Source organism: Furipterus horrens, unplaced genomic scaffold (assembly GCF_987537825.1).
Source record: "Furipterus horrens unplaced genomic scaffold, mFurHor1.1.pri manual_scaffold_2, whole genome shotgun sequence".
NCBI classification, from domain to species: domain Eukaryota; kingdom Metazoa; phylum Chordata; class Mammalia; order Chiroptera; family Furipteridae; genus Furipterus; species Furipterus horrens.
In genome coordinates, this window is record NW_028327172.1 from 102,843,810 (window position 1) to 102,859,505 (window position 15,696).

Sequence of the window (15,696 nt, forward strand, 5' to 3'; positions counted from 1 at the left end):
TGTGCATTCCAGTCCATTCTTCTTGATTTCCAGGTTAAATCGATGTTGTGCCAACCATTCTTGTTATATTAATAATAGCTGGACTTTTTCCAGACAGACCTCATACATTTAGGTTAAATCACTACTTTAATGAATATAAAACTATGACTTGCATGTATATAAAAGTTTATGTAAAAAGCGACCACATACTCTCTGGGAGCAACACAACATAATCAGAATACTACAGTTCTATGAGTCAATTGCTAGTGTTTTTCTGTCTTACAGACAGAGAGACTGAGGCACAGAAAGATTCGTGAACTGCCCAAAGTTGTATTAACAAGGGGCAGAACTTATATATATAAACAAAGTTGGTCTGACTCCAGAACTTATGCTCTTAACCTCTATTTGATGGATTCTCATATGGTGCACTGGGCTTGGAGTACCATGCTTTAATAGAGTGACAAACAAGCTTGGATTCAGAGAAGATTTTCTGGATGAGGAGGTGCTTGGACTCTAATTTCTCTGAACAGATGAACAAGACATAAAAGAGAAGGGGAAGATTTAGTGCAGGCATTGAAGCTGTGTTCAGAGATGTCGAGAGAGCCAGAGAGCATTATTAGCCAATGATTGTGGAGACAGGTGAGGGGGCAGTCCTTAAGGGTCAGATTTCAGCTTGGTGCAAAGTAGAACATGGAAAAGACCAAAGGCTACCATTTTAGAATAACTTTTTCAAGATAATGCCTTTTCACTGGAGTTGTAACAGAACTCTCGGGCTGCTCCAACTGAAAACAAACCCACGGGCTCTTTAGTTAGGGGCCCGATTGCCCGCCGCCAAAATGATAACTCTCAATACCAGAGTTTAGTGAAAAGAAAAAGAATTGTTTATTTAACAGTTATATAGATTTAGTTATTTGCGCAATTCTGTTGTTAAGTCTTATATTCTTTAAAACACCCATAAACACATATTCTTGCCTCCCCCCTACCAAACCAGGCTAGCTTTAGAAAAGTTAGAGAAACCGTTTCCCTACTTTCCAAACACAGTTCAGCTTTACCAGCAGCTGCCAATCACTCAGTTCTGATTGGGGAGGTTCTTTCTGTGCTGTGGTGCCCTCGAGCTCTCAATGCAGAACCGCCTGGATTCTCAGCCTCCTTGCAAACTGCCTTCCTCCTGCAAACCGCATGGATCTCCTCTCCTCAAAACCGCATGGTGAGAGCCTCTTAAAGCAGCCTGGAGACCCCTTCTCCAAGCCACATGGAGAACTTAGCTTCTTTATTCCGCATGGAGAAGGCCCCTTCACCAAGCCACATGGAGGGGACGAGAGAGCGAGAGCGCGAGAGAGAGCCAGAGAGCGAGCGCGCGAGAGCGAGAGAGCTAAAATGTCCGCAGCTGCTTATATATCCCTGACTGCGTCCTCTGATGCAATGGGTGTTGCAAACAGTTCTGACCATTCACAGAACCCCACGTAGGCTCTGTGTGCTTTTTCCATACGGTCCCCTGGTTCAAGACTCCTCCCATCTACCTGAGGCTTTGGATGCATTAAAGCCATTTTGCATAAGAAAGACACTAGCCACCAGCCTCAGGCATGTGGAGGCATTCCAAAAGCTGCTTCCTTCTCCCCATCCCCCAGCCGCAAACTCGGGTTTTTTGGAACACCCCTGTTTCTGTAACAGAGTGTTCAAGAGAAGATGGATGAAGATGCAGCTTTCCAGATCCTGTGCCTGCCCCTCCTATTTCTCTGACCCCTCCTTAGCCTTCTTTCCAGTTCCCTCTCCTCCGTAGGTCCACTAGATATAGGTGTGCCCTCAGATCTTTCTTGACTCTCTACCTTACCAGTCCACACATTCTTCCCAGATTACCTTAGTTAATATTGTGCCTTCAAATGCCATTTATAGTTTGATGACTCTCAAAACTAAAACTTCTGAATCTAAGAGTGGAACTTGAGACATGTATCAAACTCTGTACTTGTCACTTTCCTGTATGTCTCATGGATGTTTCAAAGTGAATGTGGCCTAAGCTAAACTCTTTATTTCCCGCACAACCTGTTCCTCGTCTTCTCTATCTTTTCTATCATTGTAAGTGAGACTTCCCAGTGTGCTAATGTCAATGCACAGTTCTAGGCATTATAGCTGTTTCTTATCTCTCCTTAAGCCCCACACCCAATGCATTACCAACTCCTGTTTATCTCCAAAACATAATCCAAATAAAGTCGATTGTCTTCATTTTAATGGCTACTAATCCCTATACTGAACTAGCCTGGATTCCTGCTTCGCTCTCATCCTTCAATAATCCTTTTACTATTCAATAACTGGTGCATTCTTTTAAAAATATAAGTCAGATGATACCATGCTCAAAATCCATCAGTGGTTTCTCATTGCACTTAGAATAAACATCCAAACACTAACCTTAGCTTATACAATGGGACCTGATCACCCTTACCTTCCTCTTAGACATCATTATTCTGCATCTTCTGTGGATACACTTTTCTTAGCATTTTGATCTCAACTAAAATGTCACCTCCTCAGAGAGGCCTTCTTTGAATAGTCATTCTAAAGTAGCAACCCAGGCACTTTCAAACATACCACCATCTTTTAATTAATTACATAGCACTTTACATTAATAATTCCTTTATGTTTTAAAATGTATTTATATATGGGTGGATATATTTATTTCTTCTCCCATTAAAGTGTAAGCTTCATGAGAACAAGAACATTGTCTACTTTCTATGCTGCTATATATTCAGCACTCAAAACATCGATCTAGAAAAGAAATGCAATAAAAACCTATGTTGAATTATGACTTTATCATCATCATGATATCTGGCCTTGCTGGATGCTTGGGTTTTGTTAGAGTGCCTTTGTTAGTGTAGGAAAGCAATGCATGTTAAAACAGCTATCAAAAAACAACAAAACATATTTTCTATTTTACATTTTAGAATGAGGAAGAATATATGTTAACTTTAACTATTGCAAATTAAACTAAATTTTAATTGGATTATCATGTTAGTTATTTCTGGTTAATCAGACAGGGGCAGGGTGTACATAAATATTTGGAATTGAAACACTTTGCTTTTAGTCATAACAGCCAAGTCAGTGTTTTTAAGGTAGAGGAAAAAGATCAGTGACATCTGAGTAGGTTGGAGCAGGAGCCATGATGAAACAAATTGTGTGACCACAACTATAAAATCAATGAAACTTAAGAGATGAAAAATATTAAATTATTGAATCCAAAACTTTAGTTACTGATACTTCCACCTGAGATTATTTTGCTAATTAAGAGGACTATCTGTTTGCCAAGAAAGGTCAAACTTAATTTTAAAAGATTCTTTCACTTTTTTGAAGAAGTTTGGTAACGAAACAATTTTTTAAATTGTGCCTACGCTCATACTCCCTGCACATTCTCAGTTCCCAAGTAGGTGCCTTCGTACATCTGGACTAACATGGAGTCCATTAGCTATGTCCTTAACACTGCGAATGAACTAAAGCAAGTGTTAACACAAAAGGGTTATTTTTTAAATTAAAAATAATACTCTTTCACTGTAGAAATTATGGAGAAAATGTATAATGAATATTTAAAAGTTCAACTGTATAACAAAAGTACTAAAATTTTTGTCAAAATTGTTTTTTACTGCATACTATTTTCATTTTTAATTTAATCTGTGAATAGGTAAAACATTCATATAATTTTAAAATCTAAATTGTATTAAATGTTCACAAGAAAAGACTTATTTTCCATCTACTCTTATTCTCTTGCCCTCACATTCCCTATAAGTAACTACTTTGATTAGATTCATGTGTATTCTTCCCATGTTTTTTTTTATGTGAGTAAAGGAAAATACAAATGTATGCTCTTAGTATCATTTCTTTCTTACTTAAAATGCAGCATACTGAATGCTTATTTCTAAACTAAGCTGTCCTTCTTTCTCTTTATAATATATCCTGTGAGAAAGGATATATATGTGTGTGTGTGTGTGTTAAATATATATGTATATATACACACATTCTCTATAAACAGCTAGCAAAAAAGAAACAAAAATAATTTCTATTTTACATATTTTAGAAATGGAAAGGAGTTAATTTTAAATATTATATTTATATAATTGGTTAAGTAAACTAGGATACATCTGCATAATGGAGTATTATGCAGCTATAAAAATAAAATATACAATATCTAATTAAGAAAAATAATTTTTATATATTGAAGCTCATTCACATATATTTATATATTAAAGCTCAGTCATATGCACATGCGCACACACACGCATACAGGGTGGAACAAAAGTAGGTTTACAGATGTTTGTATGGAAAATAATACAAAAATAATAATACAGGAATAAGTTTTGTGTTTTATATACTCAAAACTATAAACCTACTTTTGCTCCACCTTGTATATAATATAAAACACCTGATGTGATGGTGATGGATTTTCAGTGATGGACATCTGAGTTATTCCAAATCCTGCCTTGCAAGCAATGCTATTTAATTCAAATAAACTTACAAATGAGCCATTTCTTATGTGTATTGGTGTGATAAATATTGCCAAAGTGCCCTCTATAAGAATTTTGCTTTGGATGGTGAACACACAATGCAATATACAGATGATATATTATAGAATTGTACACTTGAAACCTACATAATTTTATTAACCAATGTCACCCCAACAAATTCAACAAAAGTTAAAACAAAAAAATTTGCCATTTTTGCCCTCCTACTACTAATGTATGAGAGTTCTATTTTCCTTACCAAGAGAATACATTGTCGAATTTACGTACTTTTGCAAGAGCATATTATCTTTCCACAGATAAATATCTCACTGCATTTGCAATTTTGGCAACAAGTGTTGAAAATTACATCAAACATAATCAACTGTAAATCAAGGAAGTAGAGGAATTCAAGAAAAATAGGTGTACCATAAGGCAAAGCAGAGATTGTTTTTTTAAAAAGAAGCTCAGTGTGTCATAAATATCTGTGCAATTACGTCCTAAGTTACCTCCTTCTTCCTGCCAATGACTATTTTTTTCTCCCAGTTAAACTTTCTAATTTTAAAACTTAACTATATGGAAAATTATCAAATTAAATCTAAAACAACTTGCCTTGGTTGTGAAAAAATTGGCAAGGTCATTTTATTCATCATCCCATGTTATTCTGGTACTATAGATCTAACTATTATACAGTCTCTTCCAAGGTTAAACCTAGGTACTTTCCACTCTGTCAGTTAATTAAGATAAAGGGTTAAATGGGGCTATTTTAATTATCATCAATTTTCTGTTCCATTGATGATGGCTTATTAGATCCTTCTCCTGAGGGTCCCGGATTTCCCTTAATAGATACTATATAGCTATGACTTTTTGTTCTTCATATTTCATAATGAGACATAAACTCCAAAAAAATTTTGGGGTTTTCTCTCCTACTGCCATAGCCTTCACTTTTAACCTTGACCTTTCATTTTTTAGTTGAGAAATAATAAATGTTATAAAATAGCATGTGTTATTGGACATAGGATACAAGGTCAGTGCCCAGTAATTGATTGAGAAAGGTTAGCAATTGAACTCATTCTCTCCAAATAAGGACTCTTTAAAAAAAACTATTGTTTTTTCCCCCATTACCATTTAGTCCCCTTATACTCCCCTGCCCCATGCAATCACCCTACTGTTGTCCATGTCCGTGAGTCCTTTTCCCTTTTAGCTCAGCCCCTCCACCACTTAACCTCCCTCACTCTTAGCTGTCATCCTGCTCTCTATGCATCTGTCTCTGTTCTCTTTGTTAGTTCAGTTTGTTCATTAGATTCCACATATGAGTGAAATCATATGGTATTAACCTTGTTACAGATACTCTGTTCTGGGATTCCAGGACATGAGTGTGACTCTGATTCCTCCTGTTGTGGGTTGAAAATTGCGTGAGGAGTCATTTTCTTTGGCTACAGCCTATTTGAGTGCCTTGCACAATGTGCATTCTCCCCCAAAATGATTGGTTAAGTAAAAGTTAGCCACTATTTACCAGCACTTGAGAGTTAATAGTGAACTCCTTTTAAAACCTCAGCTGTTTACAGGCCCCTCCCAAAGGGTCATTGAAAGGCTTATTTCAAAATATGTTTTATTTTTATTAGTTTTGTTTGACTGCTGTAAAAAATCACCACAAACTTGGTGGTTTAAAACAAGAGAAATTTGCTCTTTAAAACTTATTCTCAGTTCTGGAGGTTGGGAGTTTGAAATCAAGGGGTAGGCAGGGCCAGACTCCCTTCAGAGGCTCCACTAGAGAACTATTCCAGCTTCTGGTGATTCAGCATTTCTTGGCCTGTCACTCTTCTTTGCTTTAAAAATATATTTATACATTTTTATTAGTATACAAGTAATATGTGCTCATTATTTAAATTTGTTTTAAAGATAGGAGAAGCTTAGGAAAATAAAAGTAATTTATGATCTGGCTAGCCAAGGATAACCTATACTAACATTTTCATTTTTTTTTCTAAGCATTTGGCATCCTCAACACATAATACCTATTAAATACATGGTTGATGATTAAATAAATAAGTGAATCAACCAATAAATCACATAGTATACTAGATTTCTGTCACATAAAGAATAGGAAATGGAGCTTGAATCTAACTGTATCTCTCTACTTTGCCAGTTGCAGCTACTCAACTTATTTATTGTTTTAATTGTTCCTCTGTAAAATGGATAGTTATCATTGTCCCTCCATATAGAATTTTTCCGAAGATTAAAATGTATAGCACAGAGTAAATGCTGGCACATAGTAAGTCTCAGTAGAAGCCAGCTGGGATGATTCAAGACAGAAAAGGGGGAATTTCACTCAGAAGGAAAGAATGTGGAGTAGAAATTGTTGGGGAATGGATTTTGTATCAACATTTAAATTGTTTTCTCCCAATTACATTCTTTCAAAAATGGAATGGCATACCTTAAGAAAGGTAGTGAGAGATGGTTTGAGCCAATTCTGACCACCTTCGGTGTTGCAGAGGGATTCATATATTAGATAAGCCTGAGAAAGCTATTCTAAGTTCTCCACAAATTTTAAGAACATGATTATAGAATTTTGGTTTTAAAATAATAATGTCTTACCCACATTTCCACTTTGTTTTTTCCTTCACAATCAAGGAATTTCTCCATTTTTTTCCAATGAATCAAAAACATGTAGTCAAATGGAAGTGACTTAAATGTAGCTAGAATGTTAATGATTATGTTCCCAGGGAGAATGTTAGCACAGAAGGACTCTATCTGGGAAGAATTTCATGTACTTCTGTCCAGAGGAAGAGTTCACATGGGGTAAAAGATTCTTGTGTCTGAAAAGAAAGGGTTGAAATATTTTAAATGATTACAGCCAAACACTGTATGTATTCTTCATCACAATTAAGAGCATCCCGTTAGCTTCCTAGGCTCCAAACATATGTAATAATACTATACAAATATTGTTTTAAAATTAAAATGAACCCAGAATAACAATGCTTCTCAAGTCTTCTGTTTATAATAAAAAACAGTAAAATGAGACATCTTTATGAAAAGTTATTAAATTTATTCATTTTTATTTATTCAATAATTCAATAGCTTCATGCTATTATGTTTGTCATTTTTAGTTTAAATAACAGTTGGACTATACTATGTATATTACTTGCTTTTGTGTATTTTATTAGCTGAGTAAAAACAGTACATTTTACAATGTGCGTAGGTTTACAAATATCATGCTATTTTCTTTAGTCTTCCCCAATGTTTAGGTTAGTCTTCCCCAAACAGTTTGCACATCAGAATTATATCAGTAAATTCTAAAACTATACCAATTTGCAAGTCTTCCCTTCTCGTGTCTTCCTGGCAACATTCCAGTTATTAGAGTAAATAATTTCAGAGGCTAAGAAGAAACTTATAAAATTTTGAACTGTTTTAAATAGCAATAATTGATTAGAAATAAGAACATAAATTGGCTTAATAATTAAAGATAAAAATCCTTAAAGCAGCTTGCATTCATTTATTTCTTCTTCTCCCCTTCCCTCCTCCCTCTCTCCCACTCCCCCTCCCCCTCCTCCTACACCCCCTCCCTCTCCTACCCCCCTTCTCCCCCTCCTCATCCTCCTCCTCCTCCTCTTCTTCTTCTTCTTTTTCTTCTTCTTCATCTTCTTCAAACAAATATGTGTTGGGAATTTACAATGCTAGGCTCTTTGCTAGGTGCTCCCTGAGCTTCATTTTCCTCATCTTTAAAATGAAACATACCTATGTGACAGAGTGACTGAGTGAATTAATGATGTAAATGGCATACTCATTTGTTTAACAAAGTAATAGGAAATTTTAACAATCATGATCAACATCATTTCGTTTTGGTGTATATTCCTATGGTTGTTAATTAGTGGTTTATTTGTTTTGATTACTGTAGCCTTGCAAATATGAGAGTAAAAATTGACTTCAAAATTTCTAATTAGTTTACCTTCCCATTTACTCAACTAGATGATAATACTAGCAGATACATATAGAACCTTTACTATAATCACCTTCTCATTTGGGGATTAACAAAATTTGGGCCTAAAATATCTTTGAGCCTTCTGGACTATAAGAAAGACTTTTTTGTCAGTATTTAAAATAGCTAAAGGTATTCTGTATCCGGCATTGTTTTAAAAACTATGTGTGTAATAATTCACAGTTATGAAGTAGGTTCTATTTTTATCCCAGTTTAAGGATGAAGCGTCTGAGGAATAGAAAGTAGTCACTTCACTAATGGGTGGTATAGTGGGAGTCTGAACCTAGGCAGCATGACTCCAGAAGAGAGTTACTGAACACAAGCTTCATCATCATTGGTAGATTATAATATAGCCAAACACTTGTGGATACAATTTTATATCTTTCATAAGCATATGTACTGTATTCTTTTCATAACAGGGGCTTATCTATAATTTTTTAAAATTTTCTGTCTTCCTGAGTAATTCTAAAGTCCAGAAATGCAGGGATATTATTGGACTTCCTCACTATTATATTTTCTGAGCTTAGGACAGGGCCTGGCACATGCTAGGTGTTAACAAATACTTGTTGAATTAATTAAAGAAATGATTTGCTACAAAGAAAAAAAATTAAACCAACATAATACTCTATTAAAAAATTGAATAATATTTATTTCTGCTTCATCTTATTTTTAAACCTATCTGTGTTATAAATATGCATATGTTTTAATGTATATTTTTATACAAACTAAGGGTGCTTAGTTCCAAGCGGCGCCATGATCATTGTTCATGCTGGAAGACAAATCTCATCACTATGCTTATAAAACTAACAAAGCTACTGCACACAAACACATTTTAACAATCCAAATGTCAGAGAAAAAGATCATCATGCTTATTTTCAATATCATCTAGCCTTACCCTAGTATCTTGTGGTTTTGGCTCAGCAATGTGATATTAACTAGACATAAGCTTCTTTTCTAATAGCAATTTTAGCTGAAAACAAAATATTAGTGTGGTTCTGAATTATGCTTCTTCTGCCAAATTTTAGCTGTCAAAGTTTAAAAAAATTTAACATAGTCCCATTTTGAAACTTTAAAGATTCTTTCTAAAAGGAATATTCTCTAGAAGGGATAAAAATAAGTATAATTTCATTCTAAGTCTGCTGATTAATTATTGACCCTTAATTATTGCCATATATACTCAACTCCTATCAAAAAGTTTGTATCCCTTTCTTATTATTGAGGTTCTTCATTCATAGCATCTAAAATTTGCAGTGAGGCATATTGAACTTCATGGGGCAATCTACTCTTAGAAAACTCAGAGCACTTACATCCTGGCTGTTTATCACTCAAGGTCTCAGCAAGGAATTGATGGCTCCACCTCTAACAAATTGAGAGAGTGTGTGACCTAGTGTTACAAAGGTTAATAGAAACTAAGAGATAGTGTAAACACCCTGGGGCTAAAAAAGGGAAGGAATCCATTACCATTCTTAGCTCTGTAGGAACCTGAGAAAGCCTGCAAGTTTAAGGATATGTGGACTAAGGCAGGCCGCACATGTAGGGCCAAATTGCTGCTTCTCATGGACAAAGACAAGTCAATAGATATCTTGTCTTTTGACCTCCTGATGTGACTTCTTAAACCCAACCTGTAGGCAGAAGTCAAGAGAACCTGGTTTATGAAATTTATAGAGTAGTCTTCTGAGGTATAGAATAGAGTGATGGGTGGAGAGAAGACATGGAGAGGCAAACAGAATACCCAGAATAGCTACCAACAGAAAATTAAAGAAGAGCGCAGTTTTATCTCATATGCATGGGCCTAGGGGAGCTTGAAGCTTCCCCATTTCTGACAAGGGGCATTATATTTCTTTTAGATATACAAAAGAGAAAAATTGAAGTCCTTTTTCACTCTTCTTTCTTCATTCTTAGTGTTTAAACTATGACAAGTTCTTTCACATTCCTTAAAAATATATCTCTAATGGAAATTTATGCCATTTCAACTGCTAACACCTTTGTGTAAGTCTTGATTTTGCCATTTTGTGTCAATTAATTGCTTTATGGTAACCAACTTCCAAGAGGCTAGTCTTCTTAAATTTCCATCTGCTTTGCTCAAGGATCTACTCTGGTTGTCGGTTGTTACAGATATGATGTGCAGCATCCGCTGCCTAGCATTAGACTTTCCAGAGCATGTCTTCAACATCACCAATAGTCCTTACTTCCTAATTATTTCTCTCCATGAATCTTCTTCTTTTTCTAATGTGCTCTGAATGTCTTCTAATTACTACTTTGCTGTTGCCATTTCTTCTATTTTAGAAGGCTTTCCCCAAATCACTAAATCTTAAAAGCTATCTTCCTTTAAAAACCATTTTCTTTATATTACCTTTTCTAACTAATCAGAGGGCTCTAATGATACTCTCTTGTTAAACTATTATTATATTTGTTTTTCTGCATGCTTTGGCACTTACTTGTTTCATAGTTATATATTGTATTATTCTTGAGAGTACAGTTTGTTTTGTTTTTTTGTATACACTCTACATCATCTGAAATAATTCTAGAAATAGTACCTAGTGTCTCAATAAAGCACTTTTGAATTTAGCCTGGACACTTGCAATTATAGTTGCTTATTAGTTGTTTATTTGTTTGGTTAGCTAATTTAAAGCAACTCTGGAAGTATTAACCAAACACAAACAACAGTGCATAATTTTTGATTTAGCTTCATGGATATTAATGAAAATGTTGTTTATAATAACACAAAGAAAAATAAACACTTCACAACAATCAGGATACAAAAATGCATATATTCAATCAAATAATATACTACTTAACTATTTAGAATTATGTAGATAATTCAATTGCCATAACAAAACCAATAAAAATGTTTCCTTTGATTTTGTTTGGAAGTTTATAATAAGTATTTCAATTATTGTTTTTGTAAAAATTACTCTATATGTTAATATATACATATACATCAATATATACAAATATGAAAAGGTATATATGGTGTGACTATTTGTTATCTATGGTACTGGGTAAATTATAGATTTTTTGTTTATCTGTATTTTCTGACAATGTAAACATTGCAAAATACTTTGAAAATAAATACCACAATTAAGGCCTTTCTCTTATAGATTTTAATTATGTGTTTTCTATACAAAGTAATCAAGTTAGCTGTTTCAATTAAATTATTTTATTTTGCAACTAGAGTAAATATTTATCAGTTGCAGTATATGCTGTCCTAAACATTGTCTACTGATATTTAAAGTATTATTTTTATATCACAATTTGGAAAACTGTCAAAGTATAAAATATGTATAATATAAAGTCAAATTTGAAAATTAAAATATCAGAAATAACTATTTCATGTGTGCAAAAATATATATAACCAGAAAAAAATAGCATTACTCTGTCTTCCTATTACCAAGTTAGGTAGTTTGGGATTTCATGGAAAATGGCTTTATGCAGGAGAATTGTTTATTCAGGAGAGTGGCTTGAATTCACTTTATAGAACACATATACAGTTTACGATCCTAAGTAGAACCCGAAGGTATAGAATTAAACAGGGACCCTATGTACATACACATATGCATGTGTGTATATTATCTATCTGGAGGGTTAGATGCTATGTTCTAAAAGTAAGCTAAATCAAATATAATTACTTCACAAAATCATTTAAGTAAATAAAATAAACATAATTGAAACAACTGATTTTATCACTTTTTATAGAAATCATATAGATTTTAAACCTATATATAAAAGGTTTTAATTAAGATGAATATTTTTCAAAGTATTTAGGAATTTTAAAAAATTATTGAAAAATATCAATAAACAAAATGGGATCCATGAGCCAGAGGGCACTAGATATGATGAGAAAAAGAAAAATTAACTTTCTGGAGGAGAAAAACAAAGGCAGTACCTCCAGCACTCACCTTGTACTTCACCTTGGAGGGAGAGAGAGATTTCTAACCTACAATTTCTTGGGCTTTAGTTAAGGAGTGCTATCTTTTATCACTCCAAATTCAGAAGGAGGGACAGAGTTGATGACTAGAATTTTCTGTGCCAAACCAGGTAGAATGAAAGTAGAGTCAAATATTACTTGAGGTAAATATTGCTTCATGCTGGAAAAGTGGATGATAAAATATAGTGGACAAAGCATACGGTTTTAAGTCTAGCATGTTGCTTTTGAACACTGGCTTTGCTACTCATTCACTTAGCAATACACTTTTTTGTACCATTAACTTATGTGAGGCAAAATGCTAGGCATTGGCTTTAAATTAGGGAGCAGAACTCGTATCCTTGATCCCTTATAGTTTAATGATAAAGATAGACATTAATCAAACAATCTTATAAATAATATAATTACATACAATGGTAAATCAGTCCAGGAAAACCTCCGGAAGCTATGCAAACATGTTTTGGATGTAGTCAACCTGAAAACTGGATATAAAATAATCCAGGAAAGAAAGTAGGCCTCAGGTAGATAAGACTATGATGCTATTTATAGAAAGGCAGTTGGCTTGATCATAGAAAGCCATAGAAAGCAACAAAGCATGAGTGAAAAAATTATCTTAAGAGATGTGGGTGAAACAAGACCACTCAGAGCTTTATACTAGAACAAACGAAAGCCATTGAAGTTTTTTAAGCAGGAAGATTACAAGGTCAAATTTCTGTATAAAGGTCATTCTGACTGCATTAAGGAAAAAGGATTGAAAGATGTTTGAGTATTATAGGGGATTCAGTAAACTGGTGTTTGAACATTCGAGGCAAGAGACAATAGGAGCTTGAGCTAGGGAGTGGTGGTAGTAGAGATCATGACTGCTACAGTCCTGGCGTTTGTAGCTCATTGGAAAAGGGTGCCAGCTACTGAGTTAGGGAATGCATAAACAGGACCAGAATTAATTGCATTTTAATTTGACTAAGTCTGGTTTTAAGATAGGCTGGTTTTAAAATGCTTTGGGATAGCCAAATAGAAATGTCAAATAAGTTATTAGATATAAAGTTCTGAAGCTCAAAAACCATGGGTTAGAAATATTAATCTAGTATTTATTGGTTTATAGTTGGTTATTAAAGTCATAGGCATGGAGAAAGATAATATAAAGAAGGAATCATTGTATAAATCTTTGAAACCTGCTAATATTTAAAGGCCCGTTAGGGCCAGCAAAAGAAACAGCTGTGAGAAAAGTAAGAGATAAGCCTATAGAAAACCAAATAGCCGTGTAAAGAAGATGCTTCAAGAAAGAGTGATTAAATGTGCTGAATGCTCCTCCTGGAAAGTCAAGTTCATTGAGAATTGAAAATTGTCAAGCCATGTATTTGGAATTCTGGGTGCAAAAACTAGAGTGCATCACATACATATAAGGAAATAGTTTCAGTGTAGATAACTCTTTGCTAGGCAAAGCGGGGGGGATGATAGCTGCAGGGAACTCTAGAGTCTAAATTTTTTAAATAGGACAGATTTTTAAGTATGTCTCAATACCATGAAAATGATCCACTAAAGAAAGAGAAATCTACAATAACAGAAAAGAAATAATTAAGAGAAAGCTATGGTAGTATCGTCTAAGTTATTTAATGTCCCTGCCTTGGTTTTCGCATCAATAAAATGGGGAAAATATACATACCTCATAAGATTATTCTAACAAATAATATCATGTTGATAGAATGCTTAGTAAAAATTTTGGCACACATAATACATTTAACAAATTGGCACTTAAAATGAATCCAGCACCTAATACCATGTCTTACACACATTAGATGGTCAATAAATATTTGTTAAATGTTGAATAAATATGATTTTGTTACATGATTTTTGATTAGTTGGGAATATAAATGAGTCTGATGTATATTACTATACACTGGGTTATAAATGCACTTTGAATATTCACTGATGATGATTATGATGATAATATTCAGTATTTACCATTTAATAATGTTGATGTTTTGGGCATTTGTGTTCACAGGGTACTATTTTTCTGCCTGGAAATAAAGTTGTTGAACATCCCTGCAATGAAGAGAGCCCAGGGAAATTCCTTTTTGAAGTAGTTCCAGGTAAAATGATTTTCTGTATTGATTACATTATTGCTGTTCCATATGGGGAAAGGTGAAAACAGGTCAACAGCCTTTACTCTTCTAGAGTCATGGCTGAGAACATTCATTTGAAAAGGCAAGTATCATGTTTGTGTTGTATTTACACAGATAATTATTTCAGGTCTGTACACTGGTACACACACACACACACACACACACACACACACACACACCCATGGCCACATGATAATTGCATATTCATTTGTCCACGGACTCCAGAGTGACCAGAGGTCATGCCACAACATCCCTAAGAGAATGTTGGAGACAAAGTTGATTTTACAGTGCTCTTGTAATGTGAAATTTTGACAAGGTATTATAGGTAAAATGCACTGTCCAGCTGATTTTCTGTCATAATTTTCTCATGAAATTACATTGTAAAGAAGCTTTTGCTATAAAAACAAAACAAAAGAAAAATCCTTCTTCAACAACTGACAAAATGTCACAGTTCTGTACCTCAACTTTGTTTCCAACCAACTACCTCCACATGTTTGGCTTGTAGAGTTGAGGATGTCCCTGCCAAGTTATCAGATCCTGTAGTTAAATTTTTTCAACATCTGTTCCTTTTTTTTTTCTAGTCATCTTCCTCCATCCCTCTAAGAGCACCTAATCGCCACTTAAATCTTTGACTCACCCAGCAACAATTTCTTCAAGGCCATGATCTTCTTCTTTGATGAGTTCTTTAGCCCTTCCTTACTCCCTGATGTAAGAAAAAGAGAGCTAAGGATATGCTTTTTACAGCAATGGCTCTGACGGACTCAATTGATGTGATATTGATATTGATTTAATCACAGCCTAAAGTGAGCTTGAATTTATCTGAGTTACTAATATTTAATGCATATCAATAATGCTGGCACAAAGGCAGTCAATAAAACATTTTTCCCAGATTTATAAATGCAGGGAATTAAACATGTGCAAGCATATTTTTCCCCTCAATGAAAACAGCTGTAGCACTGAGTTCATCTGGCTCACAATGGAATCCATGACTAAAGGTTAATTAATGCAGTTGAAGTGCCGAAAGGTTAGTCAGATGCATCACGTTATTTGTTTTCCCCCAGGGAGAACATGTTGTAAGAAACCTGAATCTTGTTTGCCATATTAAAAACTTTTTATACTTACTTCTTAGTGGAATACACTGTATGGGACCAGATTCCAGATGTTGCAAAGTCTTTGAAGTATTAGTAGAGGAAATTTCTTCCCCTATGTATTTTC

At 34.3% G+C, this 15,696-nt stretch overlaps 1 protein-coding gene across 1 annotated transcript in view; it reads left to right on the forward strand.

The window, feature by feature from the left end:
- ARHGAP24 (Rho GTPase activating protein 24) overlaps positions 1–15,696 on the forward strand; it is a 638,162-nt gene that overhangs the window by 313,862 nt on the left and 308,604 nt on the right. The window contains exon 3 of the mRNA XM_090266255.1: positions 14,361–14,448. Coding sequence (XP_090122381.1) covers positions 14,361–14,448 — 88 coding nt within the window. The remainder of the gene's footprint in view (positions 1–14,360; positions 14,449–15,696) is intronic.